The sequence below is a fragment of the Lipomyces tetrasporus genome (genome assembly GCF_029532465.1).
Source record: "Lipomyces tetrasporus strain NRRL Y-64009 chromosome Unknown POJ06scaffold_10, whole genome shotgun sequence".
NCBI classification, from domain to species: Eukaryota; Fungi; Ascomycota; class Lipomycetes; order Lipomycetales; family Lipomycetaceae; genus Lipomyces; species Lipomyces tetrasporus.
The window spans coordinates 815,049-829,190 of record NW_026611605.1 but is presented as its reverse complement, the minus strand read 5'-3'; the positions used below and the strand labels follow the sequence as shown (position 1 = coordinate 829,190).

The 14,142-nt window shown below is 48.3% G+C and overlaps 7 protein-coding genes across 7 annotated transcripts; 3 read left to right on the top strand and 4 right to left on the bottom strand.

Moving 5' to 3' along the window:
• Positions 1–71: 71 nt before the first annotated feature.
• On the bottom strand, positions 72–1,487 carry POJ06DRAFT_260608 (ribosomal protein L6e-domain-containing protein). Its single transcript, XM_056188509.1, has 4 exons — positions 1,278–1,487; positions 1,004–1,087; positions 718–890; positions 72–653 (listed from the first exon to the last, which is right to left on the bottom strand). The coding sequence occupies exons 1-4, from the start codon at positions 1,305–1,307 to the stop codon at positions 350–352; spliced, it is 591 nt and encodes a 196-aa protein (XP_056041428.1). The 5' UTR covers positions 1,308–1,487; the 3' UTR covers positions 72–349.
• A 431-nt stretch (positions 1,488–1,918) lies between these two features.
• On the top strand, positions 1,919–2,998 carry POJ06DRAFT_240487 (uncharacterized protein; the record flags this gene model as incomplete). Its single annotated transcript, XM_056186092.1, has 2 exons — positions 1,919–2,022; positions 2,125–2,998. 2 exons carry the CDS (start codon positions 1,919–1,921, stop codon positions 2,996–2,998), a joined length of 978 nt encoding a protein of 325 aa, XP_056041427.1.
• An 800-nt stretch (positions 2,999–3,798) lies between these two features.
• POJ06DRAFT_26286 (amidase signature domain-containing protein) lies at positions 3,799–5,847 on the bottom strand. Its single transcript, XM_056188806.1, has 3 exons — positions 5,496–5,847; positions 4,217–5,348; positions 3,799–4,158 (listed from the first exon to the last, which is right to left on the bottom strand). Exons 1-3 carry the CDS (start codon positions 5,760–5,762, stop codon positions 3,917–3,919), a joined length of 1,641 nt encoding a protein of 546 aa, XP_056041426.1. The 5' UTR covers positions 5,763–5,847; the 3' UTR covers positions 3,799–3,916.
• A 437-nt stretch (positions 5,848–6,284) lies between these two features.
• Positions 6,285–7,152, bottom strand: POJ06DRAFT_26284 (SCP2 sterol-binding domain-containing protein). Its single transcript, XM_056188804.1, has 4 exons — positions 7,047–7,152; positions 6,891–6,973; positions 6,652–6,825; positions 6,285–6,585 (listed from the first exon to the last, which is right to left on the bottom strand). The coding sequence occupies exons 1-4, from the start codon at positions 7,060–7,062 to the stop codon at positions 6,469–6,471; spliced, it is 390 nt and encodes a 129-aa protein (XP_056041425.1). The 5' UTR covers positions 7,063–7,152; the 3' UTR covers positions 6,285–6,468.
• A 2,627-nt stretch (positions 7,153–9,779) lies between these two features.
• Positions 9,780–10,877, top strand: POJ06DRAFT_260597 (ribosomal S13/S15 N-terminal domain-containing protein). Its single transcript, XM_056188508.1, has 4 exons — positions 9,780–9,903; positions 10,013–10,226; positions 10,354–10,540; positions 10,604–10,877. Exons 1-4 carry the CDS (start codon positions 9,883–9,885, stop codon positions 10,635–10,637), a joined length of 456 nt encoding a protein of 151 aa, XP_056041424.1. The 5' UTR covers positions 9,780–9,882; the 3' UTR covers positions 10,638–10,877.
• Positions 10,878–12,115, bottom strand: POJ06DRAFT_260592 (uncharacterized protein). Its single transcript, XM_056188507.1, has 3 exons — positions 11,865–12,115; positions 11,167–11,806; positions 10,878–11,095 (listed from the first exon to the last, which is right to left on the bottom strand). Exons 1-3 carry the CDS (start codon positions 11,917–11,919, stop codon positions 10,993–10,995), a joined length of 798 nt encoding a protein of 265 aa, XP_056041423.1. The 5' UTR covers positions 11,920–12,115; the 3' UTR covers positions 10,878–10,992.
• A 229-nt stretch (positions 12,116–12,344) lies between these two features.
• Positions 12,345–13,900, top strand: POJ06DRAFT_26175 (uncharacterized protein). Its single transcript, XM_056188660.1, has 2 exons — positions 12,345–12,795; positions 12,857–13,900. Exons 1-2 carry the CDS (start codon positions 12,515–12,517, stop codon positions 13,587–13,589), a joined length of 1,014 nt encoding a protein of 337 aa, XP_056041422.1. The 5' UTR covers positions 12,345–12,514; the 3' UTR covers positions 13,590–13,900.
• Positions 13,901–14,142: the final 242 nt, after the last annotated feature.

Here is a 14,142-nt window from a genome sequence, read left to right as displayed (position 1 = left end):
CTCCATTTTCAAAGGAATTACTATACTTCACGAAGATATATAGAATATTGAGAGACAGATTCGCAGTCGTCTTCAAGTAGTAGTATCCTACTGCACAATGAATGCCAGATTAGCTGTCTCATCTATTAAGTCTTGGACAGAAATAGAGCATCATTGTTTTTGATCGTAGTCCTGTATTAATGTATATTTGTACAAAAAACTCGTCGAACCAGCTCACGGTTTCCCTTTTAAATTTTTTACCCTGTGACAATGAAAACGTAAACAGCTTAGGGGAAAATGGAACCGACCAGTTACCAAGTCACACAACGCTTTTCCTTCCTGCCTTTCTTTCTTTACACTCCCCACCACTTTAGAACTTCATGAGATGCGGCTTGTCGCCCTTCTTCAAGCTGAAGGAGCTGCCCAAGTACGACTTCAACGCCGGAACCTTCTTGATCTCCGCCAACAGAGCAGTGTCGATCGTTTTCTGGTCCGTAACACGAACCTCGCTGATGACCTTCTTCTGCTTCTTCTCCTCGTCGCCAAAGAACTCAGCCTCGCCCTCCTTCTTCGACTTCTTCTCCTGCGCAAAGTACGCCGAGGTGAACTTGGAGACGTCGACAGAGTCGACAGGGACGACGGTGGATGTGGCGATCACGTACGCGGGGTTGACTCTGAATGTATTTGTTAACATTTCCTGGCTCTCTGTTTCAGAGTCGACAATCTTATGGGACTTACCTCCGCAGAGGGACACCGTTCACCTTGAAGGGACCAGTGATGAGTAGAGTTCCATCCTCCAGAGCCTTCAACAGGACAACACGCTTTCCTCGGAATCGGCCGGCAAGGATGATGAGAACGGAGCCAGGCTGGAGGGACGCGCGCAGAACGGTGGGACGCGGGGTCTTGCGAGCCTATTCGAATAGTCGTAAGTATTGCACCTGTCTGTCCGGCCGAGCCGTTCATTCGCCATTGTTGCATTTTTCCTCCTCTTCTATCGGCATCTTTATAAATTGTGGAAATTTACCTTCTTAAGGGCAGGAATGTCTTCTGCTGGATACCATTTGGAAGCCTTGTTGGTTGGTATAACACGCTTGCCGCCGTTGTTGGCCTAGGAACATTAGCACTTTTATCCATAGCAATAATAATAATCCACCTAGACGGGTGCTGCCGATCCTCGATATTCCCTCTCTTTCAATCACATTCCTCAGCCAAACCGTACACCATCAATCATTCTCATTCGGCAGCATCCTCTGGCAGTCCCTTCCGAATCGCATCCAAGCAACAAATATAGCACTTACACCGCCGATTTCCTTAGTGATTGCACTCATTTCTTATAATTATATCAACAGCGAAACAACGAGAAGTCGAGACCGTGCTGTGCTGGTTGCGGTGAGTATTGGCTGGCTTCTTGGAACAATCGTCTACGCCTGTAATCGGTCGGCAGGCTTGTGTGGTGGTTTGGTTTTTTGATCAGCTGTAAACAGGTACGAACCTGCCCTACAAATTCGTATGGAAGTAAATCGTATATGCGAGTCTTTGGCAGCAGAGCAAGAGTCACTGACATTTGCAGCTTCGTGCGTGACTGCTTTAGGTCACTCAAGCTAGGGTTTTTGCCAAGATACAAGACCCCTTATAATGTTATTGGAGACCTAACCCAATGACCCAATTTGACACTTGGGGCCATCGGTATGACTTAACAATTCGACTTCAATTCAACCTGCAATGTCGATTATGTACATACATAAACCTCTATCCAGCCAAATAACCTAATTATTTCGTACGATGCATATAGTTACATTCGATTTTTCGATTCTACTGATCCAATGCAAGAGACTCATCAAATATTTCGAAAGTTTTGTCCGCAACAAAAAAGCGATGATAGCCAAACAGCAAGTATTGAGCAAGTTGACAGATTCCAGACAAGCGCGCTTATTACGCTATGCTGATTCGTGGACCGTATTACATGAACACAACCATTCCCGCAATCACGACGGCCAAAATCGTGGTCAGGGCGGTCATGCGTGACGTGGGCCGTTCTTCCGAGTGAGAAGCCGAGCCTTCGAATTCGGGGCCACTGTACGAGGGATGTGCCGTAGTTGAAGTACGAGACTAGAGATATTAGAACTTAGTTGATCTTTGTGTCAGCTTAGGTAGAAGTATTACCTGTCTCTTAGTTGTTGTGGACGATTGGTTGGGTGTGAATGTCGTGTTGAGCCATCCGACGTACGTGGAAGATGTTGATGACATCGACGATGTAGGTGAGCTAGATGACGATGACGACGTTTGTGCGGATATCAACCAGCTCGACGTGGTCGAGGACGTTGTACTGCAGGATGTCACGGTCGTGAACTCTATTATTATCACGACATCTCCGCTCGTCACTGTGCTGTACGATACGACTGCACTCGTCGTCGTGAATGGCGTCCCGGTGGCGGACACAGAGTCTGACGAAGAGATTATTGACGAAGGTGATACCCTCTCAGCAATTGTCGAAGTACTTGATAGCGTGCTACTAGTCGAGGAGCTCGTCGATGTAGTGGCAGGACTGCTAGCTGATATGGAAGGGCTGGTACTACTGGGAATAGATATCGACGTAGTAGAGGTGCTTGTCGACGTACTGGAGGCAGGGGTCGACGTACTAGAGGTACTGGTGGTAGACGTACTAGAGGTGCTAGTCGATGTACTAGAGGTAGAGGTCGACGTACTAGAGGTACTGGTGGTCGATGTCGTCTCAGCACTGCTAGTTGATGTGGAAGTGGTACTGCTGGAAGTTGACGTCGACGTGCTAAGGGTAGAAGAGGTCGTCACAATAGTCGTAGAAGTAATAGTAGAAGTAGTCACGCTGGTCGAAGTCACTGTCGTGGTAGACGTCGTCGACGGCGTTGTAGGCGTGGCCGCGGCCGTCCCTCCGGGCGACATAGCCAGCCCGCAAGTCGCCAACGGGCCCACCAAGCTTTCCTCGTACCACATCCAAATATCCGCCACGTCGGGTCCGGCACAGTCTAAACATCTAGAATAAAACGGTTTGGTTAACAAACTGAAGCCGACATGAGCAAAATGGACCCTCAATACTGTGTCGCTGTGGTTACAAAGTCGGAGCCCGACCCACAAAGACAGGACGTGTCAGTTGAGCATTCGCTCGCGTACACGACAGCAGAACCTAAGCAAGGCCGGTAAGTCCCCTAAACACATGGCACGATCGTGCAATATATATTAAGACATACCGCAAGTGGCGAAACAGTCGTCTACGACATCGGCGACCACATGCGACGCGTAAAGGAACGCTAAGACTGGGAAAAGCTGTCGTCTCATTTTGTATATGTTCTTCGATATGGCTCGTCAAGATAAAGATAGAGCAAGTTTAAGGCGACAGGTTAGGAATCGAGCGAGCAAGTACGAGAAGATGAAACAGATTTAGGCGGGGAGGCTGCGGGCTAATATATACGGCACAGACGGCCGCTTTGGACATGCCTGGTAGCTTGAGAGCGGGCACTGTCGTACAAGCGACCGGAAACGGCCTCAGCTGAGCAGTCGTACCGACGATTATAATGTCAACCTATTACCGACGCTGTCCGCCACAAAAGACGCAGCAGCAATCAGAGCATGTTCAGTGCAGCAGCAGGACATCGATGGCAACTGGCGCGGTCGAGACGGGATAACAGTTTGCCGCCAACTATTTGAAATGTCTGACACAAATCAGTCAAGTTTGGGTATCGGCACTTGCGTTACACAAAGCCAGCGCGCTACATAAGCCACGCAACGCGTGGTTGACGCGTCACGATGGCGGCAGCAACGGCGGTGCATGCAAGCAAACAAACAAACACACACACAAACGCGACGCGTAGGACTGTCCAACACCTTCATCGAACTCATCCATTAGTCTATGTCCATACAAACACGTCTAGTGCATCACGATATCCAAAACCATAAATTCAACTTATGAGTCTCTTCCAAGAGCATTCTCCACGATCTTCATGGCTTGCAATAACACATCATCGTTGAATCGCCTGGCGACGAGTTGCAAGTTTACCGGCGCGTCAACAAATTTCTCTGGCGAGTACAGATCGTAGAAGAATTTGTCTTGGTCGTTCATTGGCGTGTAGTCTTTCTCTGGCATGTCGAGTTCCTGGTCGACCGTCGTGACTGGGAAGACAGCTCCGGGGTAGTCGAGGAAGTTCCCTACTCGCGCGGTTAGCAGCTATTTGCGCGTATGATGCAAATGTGCACAGTTACTTACAGTGCGAAGTATACGCCCAATACTTCGCGGTGCCATGCAAGCACGCAACCCCGGGCGCGGCAGGACACAAAATAATATCAGCCGGATGACCATCGTCTTTGCCCGATTCGTTCCAATACTCGGCATACATGGCCCGGTATGCATCTCTCTTCGTGTGCAGTTCCCAAAGGGAATGAATATCCTGTTTTCGAACATACGGATTCTCCGTCAAGATCCACTTTGTCAGCGGCAGCGGCTCTTCGCCTACAGATGCAAGGAGCTCGAGCACTTTCTCGCCGCCGTCGGTGTAGTAAAGCTGTGACGTGAGTTCCCAGGCGTAGTCGTGCTGCTTAGGCTCCCATGGAATAACCTCGATATCCCACCCCGGCACGCTTTTCTTCAAGGCGTCGACAACGAGGTTGAGCGCCCGCTTGACTGGCGGAAGCGGGTTGACCACGCCGTCAGACCAAAGCACGCCGACCTTCAGCTTGCCCGAACTCAACGCCTGGTCGCGCCACTGCACGGGGAGCAATCCCGGTTCCGTAATCCATGGCTTCGACCCGATGACGTGTTTCATAAAATACTCCATTGTTCGACGCGACTGCGCCAACGGACCAATAGCGCCAGAAATAGATTCAGCTCCGGCTGTAGGGCCTATTAACCCGCCCATGGGGACACGACCAGCCGTGGGACGCAATCCATAGCGCCCATTGGATGCAGCCGGCCAGCGGGCGGAGCCACCGATATCGGTACCCATGCCGAGCGGCGTAGCATTGAATCCGAGAAGCGCGCCCTCACCGCCGGTCGAGCCTCCACAGCTGAGGTTGCGGTTATATGGGTTGTAGGATGTGCCGTAGAGAACTGTCTCGGTCTCGACGTGCATGATAGTCTGGGGCTGAGTCGAACGAGCGAACAGGACGGCACCGAGGGATTCCATGACTTCAATAACGTGTGCGTCCCTGTCGACTTTCTTCTCCGCCCAAGCGACGAAGGAAGCGTTCACGTAGCGGTCTTTGACGGAAAAATGCTCTTTAGACGAAATCGGGAGACCGTGGAAGGGTCCAAGTGTCTTTCCGGTCAATTTGAAGTACTCGTCGATCTCGGTAGCGCGGGCAACTGCACGGTCCCAGAGAAGTTCGGTAAGACAGTTGAGCTAGGACGAACATTAGCCCCCAATAAATGTCGCCAAAAACAGCACATTTGCCTCAGGCGATATGGGATACACGCGTACAAGGCGTATACTTCCATCAGACTTGCCAATTGCGACGAAAAACATGTGCTTATCGACAAAACTACATACTACTTTCTGTGCCAGAGCAGCCCGCCGCAGAAACGCCTTCACCACAGTCACAGAGGTAAGCTCGCCCTTTGCCATCTTCTCCACCAACTCAATCGGCTCTGTCTCCGTAATCTCGCACTCCTCCTTTGTCAGCACAAGAGCAGGAATTCCAGTAACGTTCAACGGGAGCGGGTCCGGCAGACCAGACAGTGGCGGGTCAACCTTCGCGCAGGATTCGTCGCGGATAGCGACTGCTTTCGCGACAAGAGCCTCGAGTGCTGTTGCCATATTGCTCGGTTTCGTAATTGCTGAATTGCGTGCTGCGTTGGCGACAATTGGGTTGGCAAAAGTATTGCAGGGCCAAGCTGAAACACAACCTCAACTTATCGCTCGCGCGGCTCCGCCAGGGTGCCACCCCTGAATCCGATTCGCGGACTTTCACGCATTTTTAGGAATGTTCACTCGATCGAAGCCAAGTAGTAATCGAAAGCATTTTGGATAGGCAGACTCCGACGGCTGAAAGTGCGCTCGAAATAAAAGGAATTTAAGCACGACACGATCGAGGCGTAACTCATCCTGACTCCCCGACAGTCTCCGTATCTAATTCGCAACAAGCAAATATACATACTGCCCCCCCGGAGTGATGTAAACAAAGATGCCAGAGGTCGGTAATCAAAAATGAGATTCCCGGATTCCACGTGTCGAGCTTAATTATCTATTGTTACAAGAACCCTATAGGAGCAATGAATTGGCGCCGCGATAGACTATCACAAGGAAATCACACGCCCATTGTGGTAACACTTTTATTCTCGTATTAGAGAAACTACAGATTGGAACCATGCGCGGCAAATCGTGCCGAATTATACAGTATGCCGACAGTCAACAGGTAAAGTACTCCGAGATCCTTGCAAAGCCAATAAAAGCAATTTCCAATATGATGTCAAAATCCAACCTCGACGTGTGCATCATCAGAGAGTATTACGGCGCGATATTTTCATAGCTTCGCCTTCTTGTTCTGCGCTGCTTTCAAGATGGTCTCGGCCTTGGAGGCTTTCATGATGTCTCCCTTGACTTTCAACTTTCCGGACATGAACAGCTTCTGCGCGTTTGCCTTTGATGCTGTTAGTGCCATTCATGACGAATTAAAACCAAACTAGAAACAAAACGGTGCCTATACCTTTCCCTCGATCAATTTCGCGAAGTTTTCATCACTCAGACTGAGCACTATGTCGGCCTTCTTGCCGTCGGGACCCAGGCCCTTGCCAACAGATCCGCCTGACTTGAGGTCAATGTACCACGTCTCTGTCTCATTTTTTGGGTTGGTGAGAGTGAAAGCAAAGATAGCACCGCCCTAGACCGGCATAGCTGTTAGCATGATCCGCCTAAAGTTCGTGGGAATACCAAAGCACAGCGCACCTTTTTGATGGCACTAGTTCTCTCTTTCTCGTCGGTTAGAGAGGCCTTGATGAGATCAAAGGCCTCGGATGAAGGGAATGAATCTGCGAAGGCACCAGTTAGCTGATCTGTCACTATGTCCGGGCTAACAGCCGTAGTCACGACTAGTGAACCCACCATTTTTGAGCGACATTGTGAAGTAGATGGGATGAATACGAACAAAGATTTAAAAAGAAAGCGTTGAGATATTGCAGAAAGTTGAAAGCAAGGCAGCAGATGGATATTTATTGCGTGCTCGTGATCGTTTGTGTCGCTCGGCCTGGCGTTCATGTGAAGGGCGATGCGCCCCGCATTCCGCCGGCTGGGACATTTCGATGCCGTCAATCACTCGGCAGTTGTGGCTTACTTGCGTCATCTCGCCGTCATGTGCTGCCTTTACACTGATACAGATCTACTGTTCTTATCGACGTCATATCGTGACTTCAGGCAACTCATTTATCAGAATTGATACGTTCGTGCCTGACACTTCTATCGGCTGAACATATTTACACATGACCGCGCTTATCCCCTGGCCCGAATATTTTAACCACTGCAATTGTCCAGCAAGCATGACATCAGCGGATAAACCGAGAAAGAATATGATAGGCCACTTCCCGTAGGCTCTACTGAGTCGCTACTGCACCCACCACAAGTCCTTACTGCTCGTAAATGTCTAATAACCATGACAGTTCACTGGCCAGCATTTCTTTTGTAGATTTAAAGCATCGGCCATGCCGGGCCCCCGTGGATGCACCCTGAGTCCACCAAATTCACAGATATGCCGACAGCGAGGGCACCATTCAAGCGCCAAATCTTCTTAGATAAAAATAATTCCGCAATAATTTTGATAAACCTGTCCGTCAATTTAATCGGTTTAATTCATTGCAACTCCCATTGAGGTTCGCCAGGTGCACCTGGAAACCCTGCTCCAATGCGTCGTCAGTCACCTAAGATGATATGGGGAAACTAGATCCGCAGTCAGTTGAGAAGCAACTGAACTACGCCAAGGTTTTTACTACGCTGACTTCACCTATACTTGAATCATGATCATGAACTGGACTCGATAGCTGCAAGCGGACTCTCAAACACTAAATTATCAGATCCACCGGCAACTCGGGGCGAACGCGGGCAAACGCGGCGAACGCTGTCGCCGCACACTTTATCAGATATCCTCCGATTGTTCACGGGCTCGCCGCCCGCCCGCTGCAAGATACTCATCTGTCAACGGGGGTCTGTGCTGTATAAGAACGCATGCCGTAAGAACAAACCTGAGCAGGCTCAGGGCGTGTATACGGTCTTCGGCCATCCACATAAAACACTGTCAACCTGGGCTTTATGGCCCTACCCAGTGACCTTGATCTACTTTCCTTACGCTCTACCTCCAAGTTGCCCGGCTGCTCTCTCCTGACCTCGCCCGATCGTTGTGCTCGTCGGTCGTATCCATGTTCTTCGAAATCCCGAAGTCAGGCCGTAGACCAAATCGCCCTCGCATCATCGTGAGGGCGAAATCCTTGTTCAACCTCAAGGCTATCACTCTATCTTTCATTGGCTTCAGTATTATAGGCTGGACCAGAGACAAGTTTTTTGAGGCTCTGAAAATCCTGGGTGGGGGTCAATGGGCGGCTTAATTCTCCGGTGCAAGACGAGGAGGATAGAAGAGTAATTACCTTCGACGGTAAGGAATTCGAGTCTAATTGCAATGTACGTTTTAGTCATTCATTGATCTGGCGACATACTCCATGCTAATTGTAGTAAAGTCTGGTGCACCTCTGGGGGATTATGCCAGACAGAATTCATGGACGGCGCGATCTTTACGCGCGCAAAGGACCAGTAATCGGCGCACTCAAAGTCAATAAGGACATGACCGTTCTCGGCTTCCCGAGCATCTTCGCCATTGGCGGCGTTAACGATTTCCCAGTCATCAAGACTGCCAAATACGCCGACAACATTCCTGAGCCTACACTCCTGGAGCCATGGGCCGGCCCCCATATCATTATCGGCCATGACACGACCGTGACGGAGACCATTGAAACCGGACTTTCAAGTAATTATAAACTGACCGCTGAGCTGTTCGGTGACGATATGTCTACGGAGACAATGCGGACTGCGATAGAAATTACAGGAGGAACTAGCAAGTTGCAGGACGTTGATCCTGAAAAGAAGTTCATAGCCAATCAGAGAAGGTTTTGGAGCCCAAGGCCTTATCATAGATTCTGTATCTGTAGAGTCGCCTGTGGCCTACTGATAGAAAGTCTGGAGTAATTCATTTCGTGCATGTAGTTACGCATACTAGCCATTTGTGGTAATGCCGATTTATTTATTCTTAACATTTATCTTTGTTGCTACCGAAAAGCTGAATCTGCAAATTTCCTATTAGCTATGCCATCAAGCAGAGTCAAACCCGTCATGCAACGGTCCACAAGTTGAAGGAAATATTCAATTAAAAGTATCAGACAAGCCGTCAAGCCAAATCATAGTCACGGAACGAAACAGAAGCTTCGATCTAGTATTAGAGATGCCAGTTATGTATAAATACATAGAAAATGGGAATCATCATTTTAAAATGCGGGTAAAAGCGCAATGATCTCGCGTCAAGCTTGAGATAGTGAAAAAGTACTTACTGGGTATCGGCACTTAACCATACTGACAATATTTGGTAATACAACCGTCGAATACAATTCAATTGATCACTTATATCTAGGGCACACTTCCGAAACCCAACATAACCGTGACGAATATGCCACAATCAATTGCCTTTCTGTCTCTGACAGTGCCGTGACTGCTTTTTTGCGAACTCTGCGACGCATACCATACACACAGAAACCCTAAAGCTTCGATATGGCCGTTCTAGGGGCACAACGCCAAAGTGCGAGCGTCTATCACGAAATTATTAACCAACGCAACGACGCCAGCTCCGTGGGCCTATTTTTCAAACTTTTTTTCCGGTAGTATCATTCGATTAATATAATTCAATATGGGTCGTATGCACAGCAAGGTTAGTAATTGTTTCGTGGATATAATGGATGATTGAGGTGGACAGTATATCCTCCGGCAGCGGGACCTCTTCCTTGCGCGAGAGAAGACTTGATTGACGATAAATACAGGGCAAAGGTATGTCGTCCTCTGCGACACCTTACTCTCGTCACCCTCCCGCGTGGTTCAAGCTCTCGCCTGAGACTATCGTCGAGATGATCATCAAGAACGCCCGTAAGGGTCTCTCGCCTTCTCAGATTGGTGTCGTTCTGCGAGATTCGCACGGTGTTGCCCAAGTTAAGGTTGTCACCGGTAACAAGATCCTCAGAATTTTGAAATCGAACGGTATGTCAATTTCGGGCAAGGAGTACTGGTCAATAGAATTGTGCTTTCATATGAAACTCGTCAAGAGGAGGGTTGAGATGAGTCCTTCAAAAGCGATCAGAATTGCTGATGTGGCTATTGAATATAGGTCTTGCTCCTGAGATCCCCGAAGATTTGTACCATTTGATCAAGAAGGCTGTCGCCGTCCGCAAACACCTCGAGCGCAACCGCAAGGACAAGGACTCCAAGTTCCGATTGATTTTGATTGAGAGCAGAATCCACAGACTCGCCAGATACTACAAGAGCGTCGGTGTCTTGCCCCCAGTCTGGAAATAGTATTGACCCTTTTTATGATTTGTGAGATTTCAAGAAGATTAGTACTGACTTGCACCGTTTAGCGAATCCTCCACTGCCTCCGCCCTTGTCGCCTAAAAAAATCGTGCATGGTTTTGTGAAAATTGTTGTATTAGGATTAGGTCTTTAATGTTATATATTTGTACAATGGACCATTTCAGGCTCTCTGTTTAAGGTCATCACCTGAGAGTGGTTTACAGTTATTGTTCAACTTGAACTTGAACAAACCTTGAAGACGTATTTACTGGGCCACCGATTGCATATGATGCAGCTGCTTAATATACATACACTCCTAGGTCGGCTTGACCAATGCTAGTTCATACTCCTCATCAATGTTGCGTCAACTCATATCTTACACACGACGTTGCCAGTATTCAACAAAATTATGACTGAGATACCGTAGAAAACCTGCGAAACCTTGCAGTGCCTTGTCTTACTTTGACGGTTTTGGTTTGACGCTGGACTTGCTCTTCGTCGGAACATTTTTACTCCGCGCAAGTAAATACTTCCCTAACACTTCTAGTGGATTTTCCGGTCTATGTCATTGTTAGCGTGGTCTATTCCTATGCCTTGTACAAAGCAGCTGCTTCAAACTAGAGACACATACTGCTCCCTCGCAACCAGTTTTACACCATCTAGCAAAGCCGGTGTAATCAGCTCGTTTAAATAACGCCTCGTAGGCGCACCTCCTCGCATCGGTTTGTTCTTGTCTTCGACAGCGTTGACAGCGTTACCGCCTGCTGCGGCAGTGCCGTTCCTCATGCCGGCCTCAACTTCATCGTCAGTGATCGTGTGACTCGTCTTCTGTTGTTTCCGTTTTGGCTCGAGCGAGCTTTCGCGCGATTTGCCAACAACACTCGTACCGGTCAGTAGGTTCGGTAGTTCTGCAGATATAGGCGTGTTGGTTTCCGGATCGGGAAGATTTTTCGAAAGTGGTAGGACGGGGCGCTCGTCCTCCGTGTCGTCCTCTTCGTCTACTGTGTCCTCCCGTCGTTTGCCTTGAATTGCCATAGACAACGGTGGGGTCGCGTCTTTCATCTCGACGTCAGGCTTCGGAGGACTGGACAATTCTGGTATAGGTGGTGCAGGCGCACTCTCCGCGACACTAGGATTTCCTGATTCGACAGCAGCAGACCGTATAGATTCCGAAGTTATACTTTCCGAAACGGTTTGTCGTTCTAGCGAGGTGTCTAAAATTTCCTGGCTCTCAGTGCCGTGCTCTGTCGCAACCTGATCTTGACCTTTCGCTGTTATCGAACTTTAGTACACACCACCACGATTGGCACTGACTAGCATTCCACCTACCTTCTGGTGCAGGCGACTGTGGAGCTAATATGCCGGATAATTGCGGCCCTGTCATCTCGTGTTCCGGTGCGAATAGTATGCTGGTGGTCGATGCGTAGAGAAAGGTCTTAAGTGCTTGACCTTAATGTTAAGTGGACATTTGGCAAGCCTTAAAAGTCCTAATAAGACCTCGGTGATAACGCGTCCGACTTGCCCACTATATGAGACAAAGGTGTTGAAAAAGGACGGTCTCTGTTATGCAGCGTTGACGGAATATTATCTATATCGTCTGCAAGCAACTCGCTCGCAGACGTTGAGCTTGTCAGCATGAGTGTTTTGTGTTAAAGTGGTTACCCGGCATCGGCTCTTTGTGTCGAATGGAAGCACCTACTCTTCGGGTCTATATTAACTGAATCTACGTACAACCGGTAAATACCCCGTTAATCGAATCGGTGCAGCTGGAAACCCGTCAGACAGAAGATCGTTTGAACTCGAGGCTACTGAAGATATTTGTTTATTGATTGCGGAAGGTAGAAAGGCTTCTGGTAATTGTAGGAGCGACTTGGTCAATTCGTTTGTTGGCCCGGCTTCGCGATCTCTACATATCTCATCACTGAAGAAGTAACGACCATCTCTCCCTACACCTCCTTATATTCATTAGGCCGTTCTCAATGAGTATCCGACGCAGTATCTATAACCATTCCATTCCGCAGCAGCTACCCATTCGCAAGGGCCAGGCCAGTATCACAACTTACAGCTCGCGTCTGAAAACTGGTGTTACCGCATTACTTGTGCCGCAGGGACCATTGATAAGCACTGGCGGAACCCTACCAAGGGCGGCAAAGCGGAATTACGCTGAGACGGATGATGATGACTTGGAGGAACGGCGTACAGAGGAGGAAGGCGCACCTATGAAAAGTCGACAGGCGTTTATGACGAATCATGTGTATCAGTAAGTCCCATAGCTATCTGTTTCTGTTGATCTGAGAGGACAGTAGACTAATGAAACTCAGCACGGAGGAGCAATTAGAAAAGGCAGCGGAACAGCCAGAAATTCTTATCCCGATCAGAATAAATCTCGACATGGGCACCTACAGATTATCTGACTTCTTCCTATGGAATCTATCCGAGCAGCTCATTACGCCGGAGCAATTCTCGCAGATCATGTGTCAGGATTTAGATATTCCGCCACATACATACGCGCCGCAGATTAGCCAGGCGATAAAAACGCAGATAGAAGAATACGCACCGGTTGCCACGATCGATTTACCCGCTGGCATCCAAAACGTCATTGTCAATCTGAGTTTACATTTGGCGAAACATTTGTATGAAGACAAGTTTGAGTGGGATCTTGCGTCTGCGGAATTCACGCCTGAGCGGTTTGCGCGGACAATTGTCGAGGATATGGGATTGAGTGGTGAATTCTACCCTGCGATTGCTCATGCAATCTATGAGGTCTTGATTCGGTTGAAGAAAGAGGCTTGCGAGGGGCATTTGCCTGCGGAGACTGACAATGATGCTGCGTATGGTGCTGACGCTGGATGTCGAGTCGATCAAGAGGGCCTGGGCGATGAGTGGGCGCCGTCATTAGAAGAGCTGACTCAGGAAGAGATTGAGCGCCGGGAAGTTGAGCGCGAGAGAAATATTCGACGACTTCGAAGGGAAACCGCAAAATTCGGTGATAGTGCGGATAGAGATTACAATAGTTTCTTGAGCAGCAAGCGTCGGAGGAAGACTATGTTCTAGAATGGATGATAGTTATGTATTATTTTCGGAAATAGGTGTTTATTTTTGATGGGTCACGGATTTTTGTCTTTGTAATGTCGTTGCTATATGTAGAATAGTGTATTGTGATCATAGTTTGTGGACAAAATGCATATATGATTTGGACTATCGTCGTTAGAAGGATTTTATGTATAACTAGCAAAATACCGACTGTTTCTTCTAGACTTCGTTGCTATGCATTTTGTAAGCAGTATCATAGTCTGATCTATGTTCTCCGTTCCGTATCTAATTCAGTTTTCGACATAACGATTCTCAACTCCATATCATGGGCAATTGTGCTCCCCATTTTGTTGCGAATATTTAATTTGTGATCTGTGATCAGTTGATTTTTGGTTTAGCACTCGTGATCTGGTTGTTAGGGTCGGTTGAAAAAATTTACACAAGAACTACTGAACACACTGAATGAGTTCTTAATTATTGTCATCGCCAACTCCGCAATTATAGCATCTCCGACAGGTTTATTGGTGACACTAAATGCAGGGTAATGGTTATGTCTTTTTAAAGCTCATGTAAT

What these genes read in the sequence shown, in the direction of transcription:
- POJ06DRAFT_260592 (XM_056188507.1), bottom strand. Translation starts at nt 11,919, where the DNA reads ATGACAGGGCCGCAATTATCCGGCATATTAGCTCCACAGTCGCCTGCA. An exon ending in ACAGTCGCCTGCACCAGAAG is followed by an intron (nt 11,807 to 11,864) that starts GTAGGTGGAATG and finishes GTTCGATAACAG; the next exon opens with CGAAAGGTCAAGATCAGGTT. An exon ending in AAACTGGTTGCGAGGGAGCA is followed by an intron (nt 11,096 to 11,166) that starts GTATGTGTCTCT and finishes ACAATGACATAG; the next exon opens with ACCGGAAAATCCACTAGAAG.
- POJ06DRAFT_260608 (XM_056188509.1), bottom strand. Translation starts at nt 1,307, where the DNA reads ATGAGTGCAATCACTAAGGAAATCGGCGGT. An exon ending in TCACTAAGGAAATCGGCGGT is followed by an intron (nt 1,088 to 1,277) that starts GTAAGTGCTATA and finishes TAATGTTCCTAG; the next exon opens with GCCAACAACGGCGGCAAGCG. An exon ending in AACGGTGTCCCTCTGCGGAG is followed by an intron (nt 654 to 717) that starts GTAAGTCCCATA and finishes AAATACATTCAG; the next exon opens with AGTCAACCCCGCGTACGTGA.
- POJ06DRAFT_26284 (XM_056188804.1), bottom strand. An exon ending in GAACTAGTGCCATCAAAAAG is followed by an intron (nt 6,826 to 6,890) that starts GTGCGCTGTGCT and finishes ATGCCGGTCTAG; the next exon opens with GGCGGTGCTATCTTTGCTTT. An exon ending in CGAAATTGATCGAGGGAAAG is followed by an intron (nt 6,586 to 6,651) that starts GTATAGGCACCG and finishes ACAGCATCAAAG; the next exon opens with GCAAACGCGCAGAAGCTGTT.
- POJ06DRAFT_260597 (XM_056188508.1), top strand. Translation starts at nt 9,883, where the DNA reads ATGGGTCGTATGCACAGCAAG. An exon ending in CAGAATTTTGAAATCGAACG is followed by an intron (nt 10,227 to 10,353) that starts GTATGTCAATTT and finishes TATTGAATATAG; the next exon opens with GTCTTGCTCCTGAGATCCCC. An exon ending in TTGCCCCCAGTCTGGAAATA is followed by an intron (nt 10,541 to 10,603) that starts GTATTGACCCTT and finishes TGCACCGTTTAG; the next exon opens with CGAATCCTCCACTGCCTCCG.
- POJ06DRAFT_26286 (XM_056188806.1), bottom strand. Translation starts at nt 5,762, where the DNA reads ATGGCAACAGCACTCGAGGCTCTTGTCGCGAAAGCAGTCGCTATCCGC. An exon ending in CTGCTCTGGCACAGAAAGTA is followed by an intron (nt 5,349 to 5,495) that starts GTATGTAGTTTT and finishes TGTTCGTCCTAG; the next exon opens with CTCAACTGTCTTACCGAACT. An exon ending in TTGGGCGTATACTTCGCACT is followed by an intron (nt 4,159 to 4,216) that starts GTAAGTAACTGT and finishes CCGCGCGAGTAG; the next exon opens with GGAACTTCCTCGACTACCCC.
- POJ06DRAFT_26175 (XM_056188660.1), top strand. Translation starts at nt 12,515, where the DNA reads ATGAGTATCCGACGCAGTATCTATAACCATTCCATTCCGCAGCAGCTA. An exon ending in ATGACGAATCATGTGTATCA is followed by an intron (nt 12,796 to 12,856) that starts GTAAGTCCCATA and finishes AATGAAACTCAG; the next exon opens with CACGGAGGAGCAATTAGAAA.